Source organism: Anopheles nili, chromosome 3, assembly GCF_943737925.1.
Source record: "Anopheles nili chromosome 3, idAnoNiliSN_F5_01, whole genome shotgun sequence".
NCBI classification, from domain to species: Eukaryota; Metazoa; Arthropoda; class Insecta; order Diptera; family Culicidae; genus Anopheles; species Anopheles nili.
In genome coordinates, this window is record NC_071292.1 from 36,603,799 (window position 1) to 36,629,821 (window position 26,023).

Sequence of the window (26,023 nt, forward strand, 5' to 3'; positions counted from 1 at the left end):
CGAAAGCAGGTAAATATATATATATATATATATATATATATATATATATATATATATATATATATATATATATATATATATGTATATATATATACATATATATATATATATATATATATATATATATATATATATATATATATATGTATATATATATATATATATATATATATATATATATATATACATATATATATATATATATATATATATATATATATATATATACATATATATATATATATATATATATATATATATATATATATATATATATATATATATATATATATATATATGTATATATGTATATATATATATATATATATATATATATATATATATATATATATATATATATATATATATATATATATATATATATATATATATATATATATATATATATATATATATATATATATATATATATATATATATATATATATATATATATATATATATATATATATATATATATATATATATATATATATATATATATATATATATAAACATATATATATATAAATGTATATATATATATATATATATATATATATATATATATATATATATATATATATATATATATATATATATATATATATATATATATTTATATATAATCATATTAATTTATACACATAAATCAATATATACATTCTGTATATATATACATCTAGTCAAATAGAAGTGTTTCTATACACAAATTAGCCTTTATCTGGTGGTCTCCATTCACACATATTGAATGGCGCCTCCGTCTAAGAAGCAGGTAGTGTTTTGAACACTGCATCCTGCTGGCTATTGTATGTATTCATACAGTGATGAATAGTCCATGAAAATCAATAAGCTTCAAGAGAACTAACTATAGTATTAGAAGTAATTTGAGCAACACACCAGATTCCAGACCGCATCAACCTGTGTGGGCAAAAAGGCGTAAGGCCGTTAGTAATATGTTTTTGATTGACAAGCTAGTTGAAATGAGCTGACTGAAATTATATCGATGATGGCTTCGAAAACATAGGTTGGGTTTACATTCAATGCAGTGCGTGCGCTTGGACGCATGAAAACATATCCAACTCCAATAACGAACACAAGCACTCCACCATTGCCCAGATCCGGCACAGCGTTGCTGGTTGCTCCAGTCGTAAGTTTAAACATAGTTTCGAAGAAAAAAAATCAATTTGAGGAACGAGAAACGTAACCACCAGCTGACAAACGATACTCTGAAGACTTGTTCTATTGATTTTGTTGGCACCGCAGGAACTACCTCTCGACTAATCAGCCTGGATGGTATGATGTGAACTCACGCAAAATGCATCGTAACTGCATCTTATCCGTTCCAAGCGTTTATTCAGGGCTGCTTCATTTGAAAAAAGTTAAATAATGAATTATTTGCAAGCAGTTAAGGTGTTAGAAAGCATTTTAAATATTCTGTCAGAAAACTAACCAGCAAAACAACGTTACCAACGGGGAGTAAATTTTACGGTCGTGTATTTGATAGTTGCTACCGAGGTGCTCGGTCGAGAAGGCTCCTATCGAGACAACATTTGGCAATAGGAGCATAGTCGTACAGTAGCACCTTCGGATCTCATCATCATATCCTGCCGAATGTTTGCAACTTTTTCGGTGATTGCGGTGACAAAGTTCAAGGAGAGAGCATTTACCGCGTTTACCTATCGTATCTATGAGTTGTTGCGAACCGGTATCTGGTACGTTCATATTACTGGCGTTAATCAAGTGCTAAAAGTTCGTTCTAGCGTTCCAGTTCACTGAGGCATTCCCACCCTTCCGTATTACACCCTTTTATCCGTCGTTTTTCCTCGCCATGAGCCGTGCCGATCATTCCAGCACAGCATGCCAATTGGTGTCGCTCCGGACCGAGAAGTTTTATGTTGGTGTTTTCGTTTAATATGTGAGTTTCGACGCATCATCATCATCATGGTCACACATCGCCAACAAGGCGACGACAGCACGGAATTCGTATCATGCCGAATGGGATTGATGCGAAAAACAAGAAATTTTGCTCATGCAAAACTCGTCCAACCGTTCAGCAGCCAGCCACCAGACAGATGATGCCCACAGGCGACCGATTATCGACATAGATCGAATTGAACCGTTTGCTCTTGGAACCGGAGGGCACCGTGTTGGCCTCGAGCCTGACCTTCTTATTCCACCTGCAATCACCTTTTCGGATGTGTTGATTGCCATAGCTCTTGGCAGTTAGCTCAGTGTGTCATTTGTGATCCTTCTATGGGGAAGATTTGCACTCGGAAACGCTAAGCTAACGGGCAGATGGTGTAGATCGATGGACCAACGCGCTTTATGCCACGCTCTGTCACACCTGGGAGGCTAGACACCCACAACGCGCCACCTTCCCAAGCTCATTCGTATCAGGCCGGTCTTGATGATAGCGCTCCTGTACGAGGACAGCAGTTTTGCCCCCAGGGAAGATTAGCACTTGCTTTCATCCTGTATTTTGTGTTAGGTTTTTTTTTATTCCACTTTAGTCTACTCTATATTCTCCAGCCTCGAGGTGCTAGAGCCCTTTGGTTAATGTGTGAACGATGAAGAAGCATTTGAAAAGACGTATGAGTCTCACGATATTGGAAATGGAATCATATTAAACAAGCGCAAATTGATAAACGGTGAAAAATTAGCAGCAAGCGAAAATCTTGCAGCACGTAATGTGCATAAGTTAATGAAAATTCGTCCGATGTCGATTGTAATTTCGTATTGCATACTGCAATAAGTGTTCTTATTGTCAACAGATTTTGTTATGTAGTGTCTAACTAACTATTCACTTTGGCGTGGTGGATATCTTATCAACTAGGAAATCGAAGCATGGAAAGTTAAATGAATTGAACATGAGATGCATTTTCGAGCAGCCGCAACCGAAATTATATGACACTCAAAAGACATACACAAATAGTTAATGGTTCAAGATCAACGATAATGAAGCAAACATTTGGTGTACGACATTCGTGTTGAAATTTATGCAAATATAATTATATATATATGTTTGCATAATAAAACAAAACTTTTGTGAGTTCAAGCAATGATCTGTTATAACAAAGCCAAAGTGTTGCGATTAGTTTGGTTGGTATTTACCTATGCTGTCACTGCAACGCTATCGTCGGAGGTTACGGGTAAGTTAATTTCATGAAAATTTTATTAGTTTGACTAATTTTATAACAAATCTAACTACATTTTACGGATATCAATTGTATTGCGATTTCAGTAACCAATATTTATGATTTTCTCAAAGCTGATTCAGCAATCAGTGATTTAAAATTGGCAATAATATATTTGTACAGCTTTTTAAACAATGATTACAGTGAGCTGATATGAGCGGTACTGCACTTTCAATTTCATTTCCATTGTAACTGGCATAATACGGCGCCTGTGCACTATGTTCGGTGTCAGTTACTATTTCAATAATTGATACAAAAACCGAACGAATGAGCCGTGTTCACCGAATTATGTCTGGAATGTTGATGACAGGCAATGGCGATCGAACGGCGTGTCGATAAGCACGATCCTCCGCAGCCATACCGATATACTGAGCGTTGTGTTAAGCTATTGAAACTATAGGAAACGTTGCACATTGTACTGTCATATCATGCCATTCTGTGAAATAATATTGTGAAGTTAATTATAATAGTTCAAGGTGGTATACCATGGACATTAAAAGAATTAAATGATTAATTTTGGTTTAAAAGAAATGCTAAATTAAAGAAAAAGAATGAAGTTTTCCTGGCTGAACAATATGCAGAGAAGTTATTAATCAACGAAAACTATTTCACAATATAATTTTTGATGCCCAAATTATGCCCATAGTGCGGTATTGCTGCAGCGTATGTACAACATTTAGCTTGTAAAGTGAACACTCGGTCATCTGTGAATCGCTTATGCAAAAGTGTGCATGTAAAATAAATGGACAAATCAAATTCTTTCCCTCCAACACTGTGAGATTGATTTCTACCGCCTCCTTTTCGAAACGAGTTATACGTTAAGCGCGAGTTGTAATCATTATATCGATTTGATATAAGTGCTTTATTGAACGTACGTACAATTGTTCAAGCATCCCAAATCGAACGATCGTCCTTTGCTTCGAAGCAATCATACGGATATCCTTACTCTTATCTATTTCGGCATCGAGAGAATAAATCAAAGTTCTGAAGGATTTAACGGATTACCAGTAATTGATAAATCAGAATCACCACTGGAATTAGATGCATGGGCTTATTAAAGGAGAATCTCAATTCGATTCAAGTGGAGACTTTAAATGATGGTAGCTAATGTAGTGCCGACGCAGTCAACACGCAGGCATGTATAATGTCCGACGTGAATTAGCTTTTACGCACTGCAATGTTGCACGCAAGACTGCATCTAACAATTAGGGTGCTGCTGGTCGTCATTTGGCTGCTGGCAGCTCCTTCCATTTGTGTATATCACTTGGAGGGCAGATGATACATTGTCGTGGTTTTCACTGGCTGCTGCCTGATAAATCCATAATTTACCGTGTGTACATCAATCTGTTCATGTGTTCTACCTGTCTATGCCTGATGTGTAGTTACTTCACATCACATCGGAAGCAAAACAGTGAAACTAGCCATGCATATATTGTTATTCGAGTGTTTGGAGTTAGACACAAAAACATTTATCATACCGGTAACAGTGCTCCATACTCTCATTAAAATTGAGAAATCATTGTGTCGCTTTGAAATAAACTCAATGATACTGTGTTATATTGTTTGAAAATTGTATAAATAACGCAAACTGTGTTAAAAATTGAGCAACTAGAAAAAAACAGTGGAAATACTTTATCTTTTACCGTCAAGTTGTATAAAGAAAAAAATCTACGAATATTTTTTTGAAACATTAATAGTGAAACATTAATGATAAATAACATGAAAAGTGATTATTTACTCTTCTGAATGTTTAAAATTAAAGGCATGACTCTACATATCATCAAATACACTTTACAATCAAGAAAACCTAAGCGAAGGCTTCCAACTTCGAATCGTGTTGAACTTCTTTATTCAAAACTCCCGTCGGTTGCCCATAATCTTGAAAAGAGTGTGACAAAGTTGAATGCGTTTTGCATACAGCATCGATTTAAACTTTTTTCTCACCTTGGCGGGTTTTTTCGTTTACATAAAAGCCTGTACCAGAGCATAAAAAATTAGCACTGATCGTGATCACGTGACGTTATAACAAGAAATAAATTGGTGTTGCAAAGGATTTCATCAGTGGCGAGTATGGGTATTTAAGCATTACCGTGAAAAGGATGGTATTACACCTAGGAGTCTAATTAATATGATGAGTTTTATATACTTTATGACAGCATCCCAGAACTTGTGGTGGTGAACTTTGCGCATCCGTGGAACGCCTTGCAGAGGAATACTGTAGGAGTAAGGTTCAGCTATAAAATCGTTCCCGTGAAGTGGCAAGTGCAGTGTCCGGAGGCCATGTCCGTTGTCTGTAGACCGTTCAGGTGATCCACCACTGGTGGCGGATGGGAAAAATCCAAACGCCGCAGATTAGAGTAAAGTTTTGTGGCAGGGATTAAAACTAACGCACGCTGGCCGTTGGCACTCGGAAGGGTTTCGTGTTTAGTGGGAGACGCACGCTAATCCTTTTGGGATGGAATGTGTAGCTTAAGGTACCTCTCTCCCATTCACGCATGATACTGCACCTGACTGCCATAGTGCTGACGTGGTTCTGAAAGTAACCCAGTGATAGGAGCTAGAGTGATGAAATGCTAGCAAAAGTCTCTGCTGAAAAACAACAGACGAATGGAATGCAGAATGGGACTGTAAGGCAGAAGCTGTGGCGACGAATCCGTAGCACCGGGTGCAGCTATCCGGTTTGACCATAGGTCTATCTACCGGTGGAAAAGATGAATGGGCTGACAGAAAAAAGGAAATAGAGAGCAGAGAAAATCCATTACATAAATTGAGGCCAGATTTTTGCTTTCCAGTTTATTATATATTGCTGTTTTTGCACCTTGCACTTCTCTGTGGTCCTTGGTCGGTATACAAGAACCTGGTTTATAGAATAATGCCATCCTGCGGCGTGTGTGCATTGTAGCTGGCTGCCAGTTAGTTCCGATTCTATTTTCATCAAAATGCAAGCGGAAGAGCAGTTTTACCAATCGTAATTCATAAGCGATATGTGTTCGTCTATATGACCGTTGAACAGTCTGGCGTTTTAAGCGATTCAAACGGGAAGTGTACAGCGGGAATGATAGCAGTTTGGGCGATATGAAACACACGTATTGCATTAAATATTTGATTATTGTTTAACAGTGTTACATATATTTATGGCATCAGTATTATCGAGCGCTATGGACATGTTTTTGAACATAAGAAAAATGTTTGAGCATTTTAGCATAAGAAAACACAGCTTACGTGCGATACGATTTTATTGAATTCATGTTTTATAGGAAAGAAATTTGCCGTGTAATATGGGTTTATGTTTGCAATACAAATAATTACGGACTGAATGTCAATAGAGTTCAATATATTCAATGTTTTTGTGAACGAAACTCTGTTTGCTGTTCATATATCCGATTTGAAATTAAATTACGTTTCATACGTATTATTGGTCAGTTCGGTGTTACGTTGTAAAACCATTTGTAAGTAAGACGGAGTTTATTGCGATGAATGAAAATTAGTCTTTATTTGAACGGCTATCCTGAGCAATATACTTGTCGAAACAAAAATGATCGCGTCATCGAGAAAATCTCTTTATTACGAAAGCCTATTCACAAGTATCATTAGTAGATAGCACCCTTTAGCGAATGGAAATGCAATTGATATAGAAGCATATCCAGCTCGTTCCCCAACATCCGAAAATCCGCTCGTCGAAACGATAGGTCGGCATATCGGCGTGCATATTTGCGGTCAAACAAATACGTTCATTTTCTGGAAAAGTCAAATAGGTCCTGGCGTTCAACTGCATGTTGCTGTGTATCACTTCGGGGTGACTTAGTTGTTCGATTCGAACTAGGTTCACAACGTGGAAATTCGAATTACGCCAGACCACTTCGTGTAGAACTGATCATGTTGTGTACGTGATGCTTCTCTTTTTCATACGCTCAAATATTCTGGGGAATCACGGTTGGAGCACCAGCTACGGGAAAGGATACGGGCACGGCTTTGCATTTCTGCTGTGTTTTCCTGGCAGCATCCATCGCACATTCTATTATTTCGCTTAAACGTCGATTTTCATTAGTCGCTTTAAATACACCACTGGATTGATTAATAAATGGTCAGCTCCGTGATGAGGTTCTTTTCCTATTGCAAGGTGTTTTTAAGTCAAAAAGAGTTAGGTCTCACTTGTGGGTAATTTCACATAAGTAGACGCTCAAGAAAAACTTTTGTTTTATATATATATATATGTATATATATATATATATATATATATATATATATATATATATATATATATATAAATATATACATATATATATATATATATATATATATATATATATATATATATATATATATATATTATATATATATATATATATATATATATATATATATATATATATATATATATATATATAATATATATATATATATCTATATATATATATATATATATATATATATATATATATATATATATATCTTACTTAAGAACAATTTTTAACCGTAAAAATCTTTTCTGTATAGAGTTTCAATAGAAACCGCTTGGTATAAAAACTGATTAATGCAAATTACGTTTGTGTTTACGTTTATTCTTTACTACGATTGGCAGAATTAATACTGAGAATTATTTCTATGTATGGATCATCTTCATGACATACATCTGAAATACTTATGATAATTTCTTCGAAGCTTGGCATCTACCGTTTTAGTCCGGTCGATTAAAAAAGGATACGATGTTTGGATAGCAAAGCAAGTAACTAAATCCTATAAATGTTGACGTTCGGATCATTAGGAAATAGAGGCATATGTTAGAGAAGATGATTGCCAAAGTTTCAAAAAGAAGATTCATATTCACACATCATTATCTTAAGCATTTTAATTTCATTCATAATTTATCTTATCAGTTCAATAAAGATGTCGTGTCTTTTTATTTGTTGTACCAAGTGTTGGGCTTTAGTTTTTCTTATAAACCATACGCAAACCTACCAAAATTATATTTAAAAAGATTAATGTTTATAAATTGTATGAGACGTAAAGTTTTAAAGTATGCTACCATTATGAATGAATTTTTTAAAATTTGAAAAAGTGAAAAAAAGAAGAAAAAACTGGAGCAAGGATAAGGAAGGATAATTCAGTGTACAACTGTGTATCATATAAAGTTTTGTGATTTAGCAGTTATTTAGGGGAATGTGATGGTAATGAATATTAAATAAGGATCCAAAAACGAATGCGAACGAAGGGGTTAGGATGATATAATAAAGCAGAGAGGAAAAAAGAATGAAATAAAACAAAATGTGGATAATCTTTGTCGATTATGGCAAGGCTCTTTATTCAATGTAATGAAATATACCTAACGTTCACCAATTACTATGTTAGATAATGTGATTGTCAAATAATATAGGGATTAGAAGAGAAAATCGAAGTTATTTTGATAGTTCGGAAGTACTGAAAATAACATGTATACTAAAAAAAAGCAAGAAGAAAAACGGAATAATCTATTGATAAGTGATAAGCGATGAAAACGGAGCATTGGTTTGAATCGTTGCATATATGATAGATTGACGTGTATTTAGAGGATAACATGTTTAATTAGCGTGAAAGAGAAAAAACATGAATGGAAAGAACATAGAAAGATAAACAAAGAGAGCGAGAGCGACAAGCAATTAGAGAAGAATCGAAGGAAACCGTTTTAATTTAGTAACAAAAGGTGGTAGTGGCTTTGAGTCAAGAAAAAGTGATTGGAGTAGTGATTAGCATGATGGATACGCTAAGGATGAAGTGCACTGGGTTTCTATGATGTGAGGAGTAGCAAATAGGCTATCCGGTTTGGTGAAATTGAACAAATGAACTTGCGCAAACAGTTGAAAAAATTAAAACAATTCGCAGAGTGTTTAAATGCACTTGGTTTGATGGATTTCGTTTCGGTTTCTTTTATTTCCAGTTATCACAGATCCAAAATTCAGCACACCAATCGTCAATGTGACGGCAGCCGTCGGACGGGAAGCGACACTTACATGTGTGGTGCATGATCTAGGTGCATATAAGGTTTGATTACTTTACTTAACTCTTGCTTATCACGTTAGCTCTCAAGATCATATTTACATGTTTTACATTGTTTATTTAGTCGATTGAGTGTTGTAAATTAGAATCTTTTACGATGCATGCGATGCAACTCGATATCAGTTGTATTATGTACTTCTTATCTTTTTTTTCTATGATTGTTCTCCATATTTTCTCTCCAACACTTCGATCTCAGGTTGCGTGGCTGCGGGTGGACACTCAAACAATACTCACCATACAAAACCATGTTATTACGAAGAATAAGCGCATTGGAATCACGTACACCGAAAAGAAAACTTGGCAGCTACGCATCAAGGACATCCGTGAATTGGACCGAGGGTGGTACATGTGCCAAATCAATACGGATCCCATGAAGAGTCAGATGGGCTACCTGGATGTTGTAGGTACATACATACCGATCGAGTGCAAGGGCCACTGCAAAGAGGCTGATTGCATCGGGGAGGACACATGAGGTATAATTAGTTTTAAACCAGCGTTATGGGCCGGTCTCAGACGAGTCATTCATCCATCCCACACACATCCGATGTATAAATAGTAGAGCATATTTTTGGGAATTTTGACCTTCGTTAATCAGCTTGTGCTTTAGCTCACCCATCGGTGCACCGGATGCTCCACGGAACGAGTGTGAGTCATAAACGAAACAAGTGTTTCGGTGTTTGGTCTCGTAGGCAAAACGAATACGATGCTAGTATCGAACCAGAATCGTAATTATGAATGAAAACTCAACTGCACCGAATCGGTACAGCCGCGGTACGTGTTACTACTAGCAGTCACGAGATATTTAAATTGGTCACCTTAGGCTATCGACATGTGGGGAACGGTGTTTTCTTCTTCAAGCCATAGCAAAGCTAACCGGTAGCAGTGTTACGAGGGAACAGCAAAACAAAAATTGCATAAATAGCTTCTAATGCTTCCGTCATGCAGCATAGTCGAGCGAGTTTTAGGGTCGGTGTGGCAATAAAACAATGTTCAGCACGGAATCGGCACCGCGGCCACTTTACCGGAAGGCACTATTGTTTCGTTTTCCACCGTGGTTCGATTTACAGCTCCAGTTGTGCATTGTCATTGCCGTCATTGCATGCGTCATATAATACCTAGCGAAGGCGTACAGTAGTGGTGCCTTTGAACGCGCTTTCTTCTGGACTGTTGTGTCTTTGAGGAGTGAGCCGGGAATGTGCAAGCATAAGCATAGTTTCAGGTGGCCAGTGAAGAAATACTGTCGTTCGGTTTGAATAATTTAATCTGGCCCCGCAGCGCCAGGCAGTCGGGAGCTGCATTTGTATGATGTGGTAACTGTAACGTGTCTGTGTGTGTGTGTGTGTTTGGGGGGTGATTTCAATTCACGCCCATTTGCGGTTAGCCCGAAATCGATCCAACGACATTGCACAAATTTGTGACGCGATCACTCGATGATGCATGGCTGCATCATCAGGACATTTCCTTCCTTTGTGACTGTTGTTTGCTAGTAATAATGTGCGAATGAATCCTACATGGCTACGGCTCTATAGCTGTGTATCGATTCCATTCGATTACAAGTTAAGCTCAACCGAAAATAAAAAAAAGGTCTCCGAAAAAGAGTTCATCTAAATCCTTCGTCTGTCATAAAATCGCTCAAAGTGTCTTGACGTTTCAGTACCACCGGACATTCTGGATTACCCGACCAGCACTGATATGGTTGTACGGGAGGGCAGTAACGTGACGCTTCGCTGTGCTGCCGTAGGATCGCCCGCTCCTGCAATCGTGTGGAGACGTGAGGCTGGAGATAACATATCACTGCAGGATGGAGAGCAAGGTAAGTCTGCGTCGGCCCAGCGTTTGGTGGGCGAGTGATACGAAAATGTATAAAATTGCTTCAAATCCACTAAATGATTTACGAATGTGCTTGTCCGCGTAAATAAAAGCGATAAAACAAAACTCACTTCACTAAGCATGAAGCAAACTCCTTGCGAGCATCCCGTCCCATTAGGCGCTCTAAGTATCGCGTACCGACTAGCACGATTGGTTGGCAAAGGTTTGCTATAAATTTCAACTGCACCCGTACTTTTATGTGCGCAACCATTAAATTTGAAACTTTTCGGTTTTTTTTTGTTGCTAAAAAAGAAAATGATGATACACGTACGACGTGGCATAGTGTGCCGCCATCGTGCAAGCTTTACCTTGCCCTGGACACCGGCGGATAACAGCAGCGAGCAACGAGGTGCAGCTTAAGAATATCGAACTGCAAAGCCGGGCAGCAGCAGCAACGGGTAACAAGGGTGTCGAGATGTAAAGCAATGATATTTGATGGGCTATATAATTTATTGGCCTGCGATGGGAAAGTGATGGGTTGGGTGTACCTCATGCTTGTTTATCTACGGGCGTTTTATTTCCGAACTCCAGCATCCCAGCGCTTTTCCGCAGCGCTGCTTTGGGTCGTATTACCTCCGATATGTTTGCATGCTGTGAATGATATACGGAATGGGTGCGATGAGTTTAATTTCAATAATAGCTCGTTGTGCTGTGAAGTTGTTGCGACTGTTGGTGGAACAGGCGAGTGGTCGCACGGCGGGAGCAACCAGCCAGCCCTGTGTGTGTGTGTGTGTGTTGGTGTATTCGTTTTGCAAACAAATTTCCCTCGACGATTGAATTTTGTTTCCAGCTGCAGCTCTTATTATCTCTCTTTTTAGTAAAAGCTCACAAACGCTGGGGAAGAAAGACTTGCAACGAAAATAAACACCATCGACCACCGAGGGCAAACTCAGTACGCCAATCATGCGAAGCTTGATTTGATTGAGCGCGCAGGATCAGCGGTCGGAAGCGGGAAAACCCAGCCTAATCGTTGTCAGTATGCCGAGCCAAATCGCCATTCCCACCGGTCATCGGATGAGCTAACGAATGGGTGCAAATGAATTATTTGTTTGGTAAACGAAGCGCAAAACTCTACGGACGGTAACGAAAACGAACGGTTTTCGAATGCCATCGATACCCGGCACAGTACCCAGAAGAATGGCAATGTAATTGAGCTAATTTGTGTGAAATTTCAGCAAATATTTTTCACATTTTACTGTTGCCAGTGGCATCACAAGCCAAAGCGGTATGTGCCAATTGAAGGCTACTTGATTTCACGCACAGAATGCTAACTAGAACAACCAGCGTGTTGCGCAGTGAGCGATGCGTAGGCATCAAATCGCAGGCGGGATGTAAGCACGCCAAACAGAAGGTCCCTACTTGCAAGTAGGTTCGTTTTCCTGTTTTTCGATCCTGAATGCTATCGCTTCCCCGGTTCGTTGGATGTAAATATTTGCTCGTGCACGCCGCTAGCCATTGTAGTTCGCATTCGAATGTGTCGTCTACGTCCAGACAGCGAACCGAGTTGTTCAGAATAGTACGAACAGCATGTTCGACTTTGTACTCCATATTCGCTGTTGAAGTTTTTCAACTGGTTGGCTCGTTTTGCTTCAATTAGTTTGTCATTGTTTTAATGTGGGATGCAAACGGTCAGCTACGTTACGTAGAGATCGGTCGAGTTACTTAAAAATAGGAAAATAAACGTGCATTAAAAATGCTATATCAATTCTCATGAAAAGTCATCATCGCTGAGTGTTGGTGACGTATGGTGATATCCTCACAAAACTAGTAAATTGACACAGTTGTAACGTGCTCCCGTGTGACTGTACTGGCTCAGCTTCCGTCTTCTCTGCCAGTTTGTTGTTTGATTCTAAGTTTTGCGAGTGCGACAGTTTGCATAATTTATTCTACTCCAAAGGTTCTATTCCAAACGTTGCGTTTACTAGTGCGAAATCAACCCATCATCACGTTGCGGTTCTATCTTGATTGTACTGAAGCAGTCGGTTCAGTCCGTGAAGTCACAGGTACGGTGACGCCGAATGAACGGGTTAGATGGCGGTCAGAGGCGAACGAAATTCGTGCCACTACCGGGTGCAGGGAATAGAGAGAAAAAAATGATTTTATTTTATGACAACTTTATTTCCCAGATCCAATTTTCCACCCAATTGAAAATTTATCATTCACACCAGTCCTATCGCAGGGATAGCGAAGCGGGATAGCCTTTTAGCTGAAAGTAAAGCGTCTTTCCGGTAGCGGGATGAGTTTCCCCGGAGTACCACATAAGTAACGGGAAAAGAAGAATGTCGTCACGAATTCTTCACCCGAGCGTCTTAGGAATTGCTCAGCGCGGTTCAAATTCCTGTTGTTATCTGCAGCTAGCGCTACACACCGGACGCATTTGTCGTTCATGTGGCTTCATGTGCATGAAGTACCTGAAGACACTGCCTGTGATGAAGAGTGCCAGAAGCACAGCAACACAGGACCGTTTGTTTACGCCTGTGATAAGCTTATCGAGGACGAGCAGGACAAAATTTGGATGCAGCGAGTGGACGAATCTCTAACACGCCGTTTTTTTTTCGTTCTCATCGGCAGTATCATCGGTTGAAGGGCCAACGTTCACAATACCCAAAGTAAACAGACTGCACATGGGTGCATACCTGTGCATCGCCTCCAACGGGGTCCCACCGTCTGTCAGCAAACGGGTAATGTTGATCGTGCACTGTGAGTATCATGCGATCAGCCTCCGGATACCATCTGGATAGGCCGGCAATCGACGGTGCTTAAATGTGAATTGGATACACATAATTTTGTTACATTGTTTGCCTGCAGTCCCGCCGATGATATGGGTACCCAACCAGCTGGTGGGAGCGATCGAAGGGCAACGGATGACGCTCGAGTGCCATTCGGAAGCATACCCTAAGTCAATTAACTACTGGACGCGCGAGAAGGGCGACATTGTCCCGCAAGGTAAGTGATGCGAACGGAATGTTTTCGGATTATTATTTGCAGGGCCCACCACCACAGCCGTCGTCGGGGAGAGGTTTTGTAATGCTAAGCCAACGCTACATGCAGTGTATGGGTCTTGTTTAGTTTCTGCGTGCCAGCAAAACGTCGATACACTTTGTTTGCGCCAAGGAGTAACCTGTAGGCGTGCGCCTTCTGAAGAGAGTTAAAATCTAGCTTGCGCCAGATTATTTCTTATCATAATTTTTACATATCACGTTTCCCTGATTACATCTTGCCTACGTGCTGCGAAGGTAAAAAAAGTGCGGTAGTGGTGGTGTGTGCTCCACCTTTCTTGCAAGCACGCGAAAACGTACGAATGGCACAAATGGTCGATTGCCAACTGCGAGGCTACACTGTGACACTGGAGCTGTTATCAGGGGCAAGCGAACGCCACGCAAATGCTAATGGGTGCTCTACTGGGAGGAGGAATGGAAAATTGTTTGTTTTCCCTCTTAGTGCGCTCGGAAAAACGAAACCGTAACACTCCATTACCATCTACGTGATTTCTGAGCCAGCTCTCTCCGTACCAGTCGGTGCATCGGTATTGCCTACGCTTGAATGTGAAAGCGTGTGAGGCGTGTGAACCGTGGAGTGTCCTTTAAAGGCCTAGGAGTGGTTAATATGTTTGGCTGTGGTGGTTATGTACGCACCGAAGACAGTTTTTTTTTCGAAAAACATGCTTGAAAGGGGTACGATTGCTTGAACGTAATCGTACTGCAAACAAACCCCACATTATCAATTGGAGTTTGAATCACACGTTGGCACAGTTGGCTGAGTGTTTGATAGATATTTTTGATTTGGAAAAAGTTGAAGATAGTAAAAACTAATAACTAGTATGTGTTCACGGTAGTTTGTTGTATAAAAAAATGTGCTCATTGGATTATTCTTTTGAGAACTGCATGGTTTGATTGAGCTATCGCTTACTGGAGGAAAATGTCATGGCTTTAATACGCCAATCCATACACCTTGCGCTTACATTTTTGACTTCCACGAAGCAATTTAATCAAAGCAATTGCCATCGCACCCAACAAGCCTAAGATGGCGAGGAAAACCAAGGTAAAAGATATGCCAACCTGAACTCGCAGACAAGCACAAGCACGAAGGCAAGGCGACAGGATTTAGGATAAATGAATTGATAAGCGTAATTTATGCTCGTTCTGTTTTCCGATATTTTCTTGTGCCCTTTGACCGAGAGATTGTGGTTGCGGTTGGTGGTTTGCTTCCGCAGGTTTTCTGTGCGATAGCCTTTGCCCACGGCCCAGCCAGTACCGTGGAAGTGGTTAACGTTTGTGTCGAAAGTAATATCTTAATTGGGTTGAAATTAGGTTAATGCCATATTATTAGTTTTCTCCGAGGTCGGCGCATGTTGCAGAGCATCGGAACCAATCTTGTTGGACACTGCCCGTCGAAAGACATGATTAATATTTATTTTTTGTTAAGCAACGCTAGCTCCAGCCAGTCGCATTTCGCCGGTGCTGAATAGTGCTTATCTGTGCTGTAATCTGGTTCGCTGTAAGTGGGTGTTCGAGAGTTCGATGGGTTTGAAGCCGGAACGTAATCCGATGCGGTGGTGAAACGGTAATCGTTTAGACCGCTCGGAAAGAATCTTTGTGGGGGTCTCATTTGAGGACTCTTGACGGGTTTGCGTCGTGCTGTATGACAGCAAATGCGAAGGATTTGGATTGTATTGCGAACAAATTGTTCCAGTCTGAGCTAAAAAGATCCTAGTTTAACGGTGCAGGAAAGCATTTCCGTTTCTCATACTTGCATAATTATGCAAATTTAACCGTATGCTCAGGGTGTCCCCTGTCCCAACACGTTTCGTTTCGTGCGTCAGTATCTATTCGTTCACACCTTCAGCCAGTCCGACGGTAGCTTTATGTTTGTGTTTTTCATTCTTTTCCGCTCTAGGTGGCAAGTACGAACCGGTTCTGATAGACAACGCCTACAAAGTGGTGATGAAGCTAAGCATCAAGGTTGTGAGTCAGGCCGATTTCGGGGCCTACAAATGTATCGCCAAAAATTCCCTTGGGGAAACGGACGGAACCATCAAACTATACAGTAAGCCTTCCAAATATCCCTACCCTTTCGGGCGGGGAGCCATCCTCACAGCTCACGTTTTATCGAAAAGCTTGTTATGTGGCTCGTTTGAGCAATTCCTACCTGGTGGAGCCTTTCTTGGCACCTTCAGCTTTAGTCATTTCGGTATTAGAAAAGCATACGAAAGCTGCGTTGCGAAAAATAAAAGACACTCGAGATGGTGTTAGAATGTTCTAGATTGTCAACAAAAAATCGGCAGCATATACGTACGAGAATGCAAGCGTCCTGAAGCACCCCAAATTGTTGTTTGTTTCTCCGATTTGGTTTTGAATAGGAATGTCATACTTTCGTTTCCTTCACTCATTTTTCGGTAAACGATACCACGATTCATTCGCTATGTGTGAAGATTAAAGGTGCCTATTGGAATGGTTTAACTCACGTCTTTGTTCATTTTGTGTCCGTTTTTTCAGAGCTACCTAGGAGTGCAATCAACTCAGTGGAATCGGTCGACGGCAAGCGAAAAAGTAAGTTTCATCATTTTTAACTCTTATCATTGTACTCTCAAAATTTGTGTCGTTTTTTGGGTGTAAAACAAACAATGCGATTGTTGCATGATTTTTCTCGATGCTTCCTCGATGCTAGATAGGCATGTTATTATTTATGTATAGCCAATTGGTTGTTTGAAAGCTTCGTAGAATAAAAGGCTATAAATAAACATATTTCGTCAGTTGAAGGATTGACACTATCGTGCGTAGTTAGCATGTGGTAAAGTGCAAGAAAAAAACGTGTTAATCAGCGTTAAAATAGTCATTAACCAAATAAAGATTAATGATGATAAAACACTACAGTGATTGAGCGATCAACCGAGTTAATCGACGTGCCTGCGGGTGGTACGCATTTTCTTGTGTAATAATTCAAAGCAATTATTCTGCCATCATATCCGATGTTACTCCCTGGGGCCGAATGATGAAAATTAGGTTTAAATTACGACAAGCGTGTAGAAGAGGAATCGTGCGAATGTTCAACTGACGTTTGTTTGTGTAACGGAGAATGCGATTTTGGACCCCGGCGTCTGAGGGCATTAGCGCCGCGATGTGACCACCAAATCCATCATTAATCACAATAAAAATATAATTGTGAACTGTGAAAATGAGCCCCTCGTTCCAATGCGCCGCGAGTCTACGGAGCGAGCAGGAGCGCGCATATGGTACATTGTTGGCCCAATGGTTCTAATGTTTGGGCGATACAGTGTTTATGATCTGCATGACGTACGCTGGGGTAGATGTTCGTTGAAAGTGGTTTCGGCTTTAGTTTTACGAGATTTTCGGGTATAAAATATAGCCACCTTAATGAAATGCCGCCCAGCAGTGCCACACTTCCAGCAATCATTAGGCGGTGTGCTTCAATCAGACCCGGCGCCGCAAGCGCTTTCAGCTTTAGCCATAAATCAGAAGAAAAAAAAGGTGGAAATAAAATAAATGCTCCAACCGATCCACATTAGCCCGTTGTATAGTTTATCGTTGCAAAAATCGGTGAAAGTAAAACGGCGCGTAAAAAGGCTTATTCCTATGTGGCCACGGAAAGTGAAACTCAATCCGACGGCATCGTTGGGACCAACCGGGCGCGCAGGAGTGCTACATTGGGGAATTAGTGAAAATTTACTGGCCACCGGTGGTCGAGGTAATGCACGAGTGATGGGAAATAATACACCCGAAGCCGCAACCTCTTTCAAAATAATGAAAGGCTTACCTCTTTCCGTGAAGGTGTCAATGTCAAGTAGAAAAGGCGTTTAAACGATACACCCCTTGAGGATTGGCTATTTTTTGTCATGTCGCTGCATTAGGCACAATATCGTACAGTGCAGCAATAAGGCAATCGACCGACATGTAAAGAAATAGGACGCCAGTCAATAGGATTGGAACGGATTGTGCAGTTGTGTTTGAAAACAACAAATGAGGAGTTCATTTTGTGAATAGTATTCAAGAGCATGTAAAGTACCAAAACTATACTAAAGTTTTGAGCGTATACTGCAGACCATAATCGTAAAATGATATTTGTTGTCATCGAACTGACATGTATTGGACTGCAATTAAAGCAGTAACACTGTTTGTCGTGAGGGACTTCTTGCACCTTTTTCTACACCGTCAAGAAACAACCATGTAAATGACCTGTAAAATCCCGTGAACTCTGTCGACTTACTGGTTGTGCGAGGGACGGCCTAATTATATTTACTGAAGCAGATCGCACGGCAGGGTACCGGTTGGCTGTTGGAATGGGATTCAATACATTTCCTGTTTCCTGCTTCGTTTTTGTTTTATTGGAGCTTTGGTCAGCAAAGAACATACGCGCACTTTCGGTGGCAAAATGATGATGGCTAACAATTAGGTACACGTTGGCTGTTCGGTACGATTGTACAAAATTACAAGTTATTTGTGATTGCCGCCGCCAGAAATGGCTTTCCTGGACGCTTTGTGGCAAGAGAAAAGCAAGCCCAGGACACGGACATAGTAATTCCTCGAGCGGTAAGGTCAATCTGGTTTCCGAAGTCGAATGGTGCAAGACGCCAAACCTCATTTGTGAAATAATACTCATTAGACACGGCTTTACACATGTGGAGCATTTTTTATGACTTCATAGGTCACAAAGGCCTTCCGTCAGTATTAACTTACGTATCTACACTCTTCGGGGCTAGGGCTTTTTCATTTGTTTGTTTCCAAGTCAGAGAGAAATGAACAGAACAGAATGCAAAATGCAGGCAAGAGACAGTGTAGAGCGAAATTGTGCTCGAAACTATAGTCTAATACAGCAAAAACATTACATTTACAGGTAGTAATTTGTAATTTGATTTATTTTAGAGGAAACGAGTCATAAAATGAGTAGGTGTGCGCCTGAGTGAGAAATAATTTGTACATTATAGTTAGTGGGAATAAATGTAATTTCAGACAGCAAGCCAGTCGATAGATTTTCAACTGAATAAAAGCTTATAGAAATTATAAAAAAAAGTGTTCACAACGTATCAAGCTAGTTTTTGTCAAAGTACCAAATGCATGAGCAGAACTGTAGTTTTCTCTTGTTGCGGTACAATTTTCGCTGGAAGCAACGATGGAACAAAAATCACCGTTGCGTGCATTTCTGTTTGCAAAAAGAAATGACGGCGCCGTTCCGAGGAGAATTTTACCATTTCCTCGATCTTCGTATGGCGACTCTAAACAACTCCCTCGAGACTTCTAGGGGTTTGCGTTGGGTATTGTAGTGTATAGGCCTCACCTAGCCTTTGGCCCATGCAGTAAAAGCAAAATTTGTTTTTCGCCCGTCGAATGAAACGAGACATAAAAACCATACGAACCCTTCATAGTTTGCCGAGGAAGAGAATCTAATCGGGAAAACTGGTTGTGCAAACCGTTAAATGAAAACTTGAAACCTGAGACGAATTCAATTGGAGGACCTTGAACGGAAAGATGTGTGTAGCAAATTGGACGATAATTTAGAACATTTCCCTAATCAACATTAGGTTACTACCAAAAAGTTAAATCAAAAACTCTATACAATAATCCAAAACCAAAATAAAACAAATGTTATATATTTATATATATATATATATATATATATATATATATATATATATATATATATATATATATATATATATATATATATATATATATATATATATATATATGCAAATATATATATATATATATATATATATATATATATATATATATATATATATATATATATATATATATATATATATATATATATATATATATATATATATATATATATATTCAAATTTAAAATTAAAAAAAAATACAATTACCAAAATTGGATTTTTATTACAAAATGCTAGATTTTTTTTCACAAAAAAACAACCCTTTTTGTAAATGGTACACATTGGCTGTTTTAGGATTGATGGTTGAATTAACGCATGTACTTGTTTGTTACACTGATACATGGGTTTATTTGTTAGTCTTCATTAAGTTTTTATTAGAATACTAGCTGATAAACCCGATTTCATTCGGGTCGACGTAGTTTGAGGAAAAAGAAAGGGGCATTTTTACGTATGCTTGGGTAATTCAATTTTTGATGTGCATTTTATTTTTTTCTTATTTAGTTGTATTCATTCTATAAACGTTATTCCTAGCTTCGTCTTTGAAGGTTTTCTATTTCAATCAATTCATCTCTCGCTGGTCCTCTAGGCATATCCCTTCCAATTGGTTGTACCTGTCTTTTTCAAAATATCGTTCACTGTTTTATAACAAATCGAGCCTTTTAACCATCTTAGCTATGAAGAAAAGGATTTTTTTCAAGAAAAGGATTTTTTTTTATAAAATCCTTTCTTCTCTTGTTGTTTCACAACTTCCATTTAGCTTCATAATCTTTCGCATTTTGCACGTCATCAAATTAGTAAAACATATTTTTTATGCCTTGTGTTTTCCTCTTTAATTCTTTCGGAAATACTTTTTTATACAGTATCATTTGTCTTGGATCCGTCACATAAATTTATTTACATAGCAATAAGGAAATGTAGCATGTTGTTCCATCCTGAGCATGTATGACGTTCAAAATCTTTCTACTTTTCTAACACTTATTCTTATTTTGTCACTGAAGCTACCTGGAAACAGTTTTCCATTTTCCTTTATATTTGATCTGTATTGCTGTTCTCTTTCAAAACTTCATTTCATGTTTGTAAGCATTACGCTCTGAAATCGATATTTAAATTTATTACACCAACCACATTTCCAACGCTACTCAACACAATTAAAAACTGAATCTTACTGAATAACGGCATAGCGCTATGTGTTGCAAAATATTGTACACTTTTAAATGTAAACATGCATGAGAAGAAAATGAGTTGACTTTCTAAGCTCAGTTTAGTGTCTAAATAAATTTTTGAAGAGAGAAAAGTTGCAGGAAACTGGACTGTTTGTTGACGACTTTACATTTTTGTTAATTTCTTTTATTCTGATAATGGAAATTCCTTTCCCGACCATAATGTAAAAGTCACTTGTAAAAAAGAATAAACAAAAAACCATTTTTATCATTGAGCGATATTTGAACATAACAATAAATTAGATTTCCATCCACCCATTTCCGCATTGCAGAATATAATATTTTATAACTTGTTGTATAGACTGTGTTAAGGCGTACATGAAAAGTTGTTGTTAAATTTGACGATATTTGTTACTTTGGGCATTTTTTTTTCAATATTCCGAGCAGGGATTGACATTTTTAAGAATTTGCCTCAATTCATTTAAATCAGACATGATTGCCATGCTTGACCATATCTTCCAATACTCTAATAAGAAGAGCTCGTATGGGAGCTCTTGTTTTTAAAATTTTGTGTAAACAGAATCATCCTCACCTAAAATCATCCGGACCAAGCTTTATTGCTATGACCGAATTATTTTCTTGGTAATACAGACAGGAGGTTCTTTGGAAACCTCCCTTTGTTTCCCACTGGCGTAAATAAATCTTCGTCGCGTTATGAATAGGAAAAAGCATTTGTAGCGTGTTTCAATCGAATTGGATGCCATGTGTATTTTTCAATATTTTTTATGTATTTGGTAGAGGGAAAGGGACAACCATTTGGTTATCCGCTTGTAGAACTGAAATTTAGAAAGTCTTTGTATTAAGTGATAAAATTATAGTTGATTTCGACTACATATGTACTTCAAAGTGATATTTTATGATTTGTTAAACGGGGTGGGGGTGGGGGGGGGGGGTTGTATGACAGCCCCCCTTTGTTCTTCATTGAAGAGGCTGAAATTTTGCCGGGGTTGATTTAAACTAATATAACATCTATGTACCAAATTTCAGCCAATTCGGGCGCCATTTATAATTTTAAGCGGATAATATTCATTTTTTATAGGGGGAGATTGTATGGGAGCCACCCTTTGTTCCTCATTGAGATGGCTCAAATTTCGCGAGTATAACTGTTTAGTAATGAAACGTTTATGCATCAAGTTTCAGCCAAATCGGGCAACGCCTATAATTTTAACGGATAATATTCACTTTTTGGAGGGGGGGTTGTATGGGAGCCCTTTGTTCTTCATTGAGGAGGCTCAAATTTTTCCAGTATTTGTTTGAAGCAATGAAACATCTATGTACCAAATTTCAGCCGAATCAGGCGTCATATAAAATTTTAAGCGGATAATATTCATTTTTAGATGGGGGGGTTTGTATGGGAGCCCCCCTTTGTTCCCCATTGAGATGGCTCAAATTTTGCGAGTATTGATTTTTAGTAATGAAACGTTTATGCACGAAATTTTAGCTAAATCGGGCATCATTTGTATTTTTAAATGAATATTCGCGAATTGGGGTTGTATGGGAGCCCCCCTTTTGGGGGGCTCTAAAAAAAAACAAAAATCAAACGCCTAAATCCGAGACCATTATGCACCTATGTACCAAGTTTGGTGCAAATCGGTTCAGTGATTTAGATTTAGTGATTTAGTGATATAGATTTGTTAGTTCGGGGGGGGGGGGGGGGTAGAGGTGGTTTATATGGGAGCCCCCCTTTTTTCTTCATTGAGGAGGCTGAAATCTTGCCAGTATTTGTTTAAAGTAATAAAACATCTATGTACCAAATTTCAGCCAAATCGGGCGTCATTTTAAATTTTAAGCGGATAATATTCATTTTTGAAGGGGGGGTTTGCATGGGACCCCCCCTTTGTTCCCCATTGAGATGGCTCAAATTTTGCGAGTATTAGTTTTTAGTAATGAAACGTTTATGCACCAAATTTCAACAAAATCGGGCTACGACTATAATTTTAAGCGAATAATATTCACTTTTTGGAAGGGGGGTTATATGGGAGCCCCCCTTTGTTCTTAATTGAGGAGGCTGAAATTTTGCCAGTATTTGTTTAAAGTAATGAAACATTTATGTACCAAATTTCAGCTTAATCGGGCATCATTTGTATTTTTAAATGAATATTCGCGAATTGGGGTTGTATGGGAGCCCCCCTTTTGGGGGGCTCTAAAAAAAACAAAAATCAAACGCCTAAATCTGAGACCATTATGCACCTATGTACCAAGTTTGGTGCAAATCGGTTCAGTGGAAACCCCATTGAAGCGCGCGCATAGGCACATATATATATATATATATATATATATATATATATATATATATATATATATATATATATATATATATATATATATATATATATATATATATATATATATATATATATATATATACATACAAACATTCATTTTTATTTATAAGATTTGAAGTTAAATAGAATATTTGGAGGTTTCAGTTTTTGTTGGCAGTATGTTATATAATAGCTGAATGCAAATTTTAAAACAAATACAGATTCAAACAAGTAATTAACGAATGTGTTTTTCATACTATATACTAACTAATTTTCCCGATTTCATTCGAGTCGTTGTTATTCTAGGGAATTATTTTTTCTGTGAAATGAGAATTATTTTTTCCCGTCTGTTGAGAAACTTAAACAAAATCCTTTCCCGTCTTTTATTAAAATCCCGTCTGTTGGGAAAAAAATCAAAATTAAGCATAATTATTGGATAAAGTGAGCAAAACATTTGCAAAGTTTGATACGAGAGAAATAGTTCTGGAGAATGGCTTGTCAACTTATAAGTCTAAATATGAATAAAAAAAAGTACATGCATTATTAAAATTTTTAAATTTATAAAATATTTGATTGTTACGTATTTCCTTGAGTATTTGTAGTTTCAGTTTAGGGGAGGAGAATGTGAGTTTATTGAGGAAGAGCATGGACTAAAAGGTAGTGCAAAGCGTACAGTTTTTGAGATGTTTGTAACATTGTACAGAAAGGACAATGTGAATCAATGTAAAAGGTTATTCTTTTTCTACTATCTATTTCTGCTTAAATGATTCGACAACCTTTTCACGAGCAAGACTTGCCCCGTTAGGGCTTTCTCTGACTTGAAATTGTTCACAATGGGCTAATTGAGATAGGGTTACGACAAGTGAGAACAAATAAAAGATTCAAATGCTAAAGCCATCGTCGACTACCAGATTGTGGATTGGAATAATGCAATTCCTCTCATTATGACAGAGTATGAGAAAAAATTTGGAGAATACGGGTGAAATGATATCGAAAATAACAAATTCGAATATCGCAATACTCGAATGGTATACAACACAATGGTGGTATAGGAATAGAAAAAAAATTGTGTATTGAAATTGTAAATTTGATCAGGAGTAGAATAAGATAAGTGGTTGAAAAATGCGTGAATGGTGGATTGCAGGGAAGTTATAATAGGTGAGGTGCAACAAAGAATCACACTAGTTTGTTCAGCATGAAGAACAACAAGGTCGTTGAAAAAACGCAGAGGAATTGGCAGTAGCTATGTGTACTGATGATAATTGAAAGAACTATATAGTGTAAGCTAGGAAAGAATATTATTCGTGTAAATACTGACAGACGTTTGAAGAAAAAAAATGCAAATTTTTTTCAAAGTTTTATGGTGCTTAAATGAATGACCATTAATAATCTTGAAACAAAATTATCTGTTCGATTGTCAATTTTTCAGATCAAACATAGCTCAGACAGATTCTGACAAAATATTAAAGTAACGTACGTAATTGTGTTGAATTTTCTAGTATCTGACTGATGTAATGTGAGTCCTGCATGTTTCAACATTTCATTTTAAATTGTTTCAAACCACCCGATTACGATATACAATGCTAAAACTAAAAAAAATGCTTTTCAAGTATAACAAGCAAAGTTTACTTTATTTCGTTTCAGATAAATCCCGCAAAGGAAGTAATTTCTACGAAAGCAATGATTTCACTGATGAAGAAATGGATAGCACTAGCAAGAGAAAAGGTAAACAGGCATTTTGCAATCGTTCAAACATTTTATCATGTTTCTTTCATTACCGCCTCGTTTTCTTACGATTGTGCGATATGAATGTATAAATTAGGAATGAATGGAATCGTAGTTTAAACTTTAGAATGAAATGATAAAGATATGTAACTACTCTTTTCTTTACATTTTATGTCGGCGGTTCGTGCTTTATTGGTATTCTTCAGATTTGATAATTGGCGGTAGCCGGAACGATGACATCTATGAAATATCAACGACGGGAGTTAATGCAGCCTCTTCTTCGCTGGAAGTAGTATTTTCTTTCTATCTGTGTGCAGTTTTAATTCCAACTGTACTGAACTACATTTCGAAGCTTCAAACAACATGACGCTTATAATGATTCGGTAGATGTAATTAAACAAATAGTAATTAGTTATTTTGCTAGTTTTGTTTTTAATTTTGTTGTTTAAAGCTTAAAATTTATTAAAATAATGTAAACCATGTATGAAATGTCTCTTAATCAGTTGCTGTTGAAACATGTTTTTTGTTAAAAAGTTTATTTAAGCTTGCCAAGAGCTAGGCTGCTAGGAGTTTAAGCATAGTTACTAGCATATATTAGGGAAGCATACGCTCTATAATCTAACACTAGCAATACAATGTACATATGATCCTTAGGGTAATTAGTATAAACCAAACCGACAAACAAAAGCAACATCGATACATATCCCTAGACAAATTAGTAATATAAGATAAATAAGTATTAGTTTCTAGATATGTGCTTAAGCCAAGGCTTACATAACTACATGAATAAGCTTAATGCAGACTTACAAAAAAGGCTAATTCAGAAAGAATGTGTATTGGATTATGTAGGCTGTAAGAACTGCAATACAATACAAGCGAATGATAACGCTTATTGTCAGGTAATATGTTATAGAGTAAATTATTTTGATGGGAACATAACAAAAAACATGTGAATAAAAAACTGTATCCAATTCGTTATAAGAAGCTTAAGGCAGTTGATGTTGATTATTCAGCGTGTTACTAGGAAGATGTCTTTTCCTCTCAACTAATGTGGTATCAGTGCACGAGGAAAAG

General features: G+C 37.8%; 1 protein-coding gene across 1 annotated transcript; it reads left to right on the forward strand.

Annotated features, from left to right (window-relative positions):
• Positions 1-3,061: 3,061 nt before the first annotated feature.
• Positions 3,062-25,316, forward strand: LOC128724172 (opioid-binding protein/cell adhesion molecule homolog). The gene is made up of 10 exons (XM_053817937.1): positions 3,062-3,152; positions 9,112-9,215; positions 9,427-9,634; positions 10,885-11,043; positions 13,671-13,799; positions 13,908-14,045; positions 15,996-16,145; positions 16,595-16,648; positions 24,869-24,949; positions 25,156-25,316. The coding sequence occupies exons 1-10, from the start codon at positions 3,062-3,064 to the stop codon at positions 25,314-25,316; spliced, it is 1,275 nt and encodes a 424-aa protein (XP_053673912.1).
• The last annotated feature ends 707 nt before the right edge of the window (positions 25,317-26,023 follow it).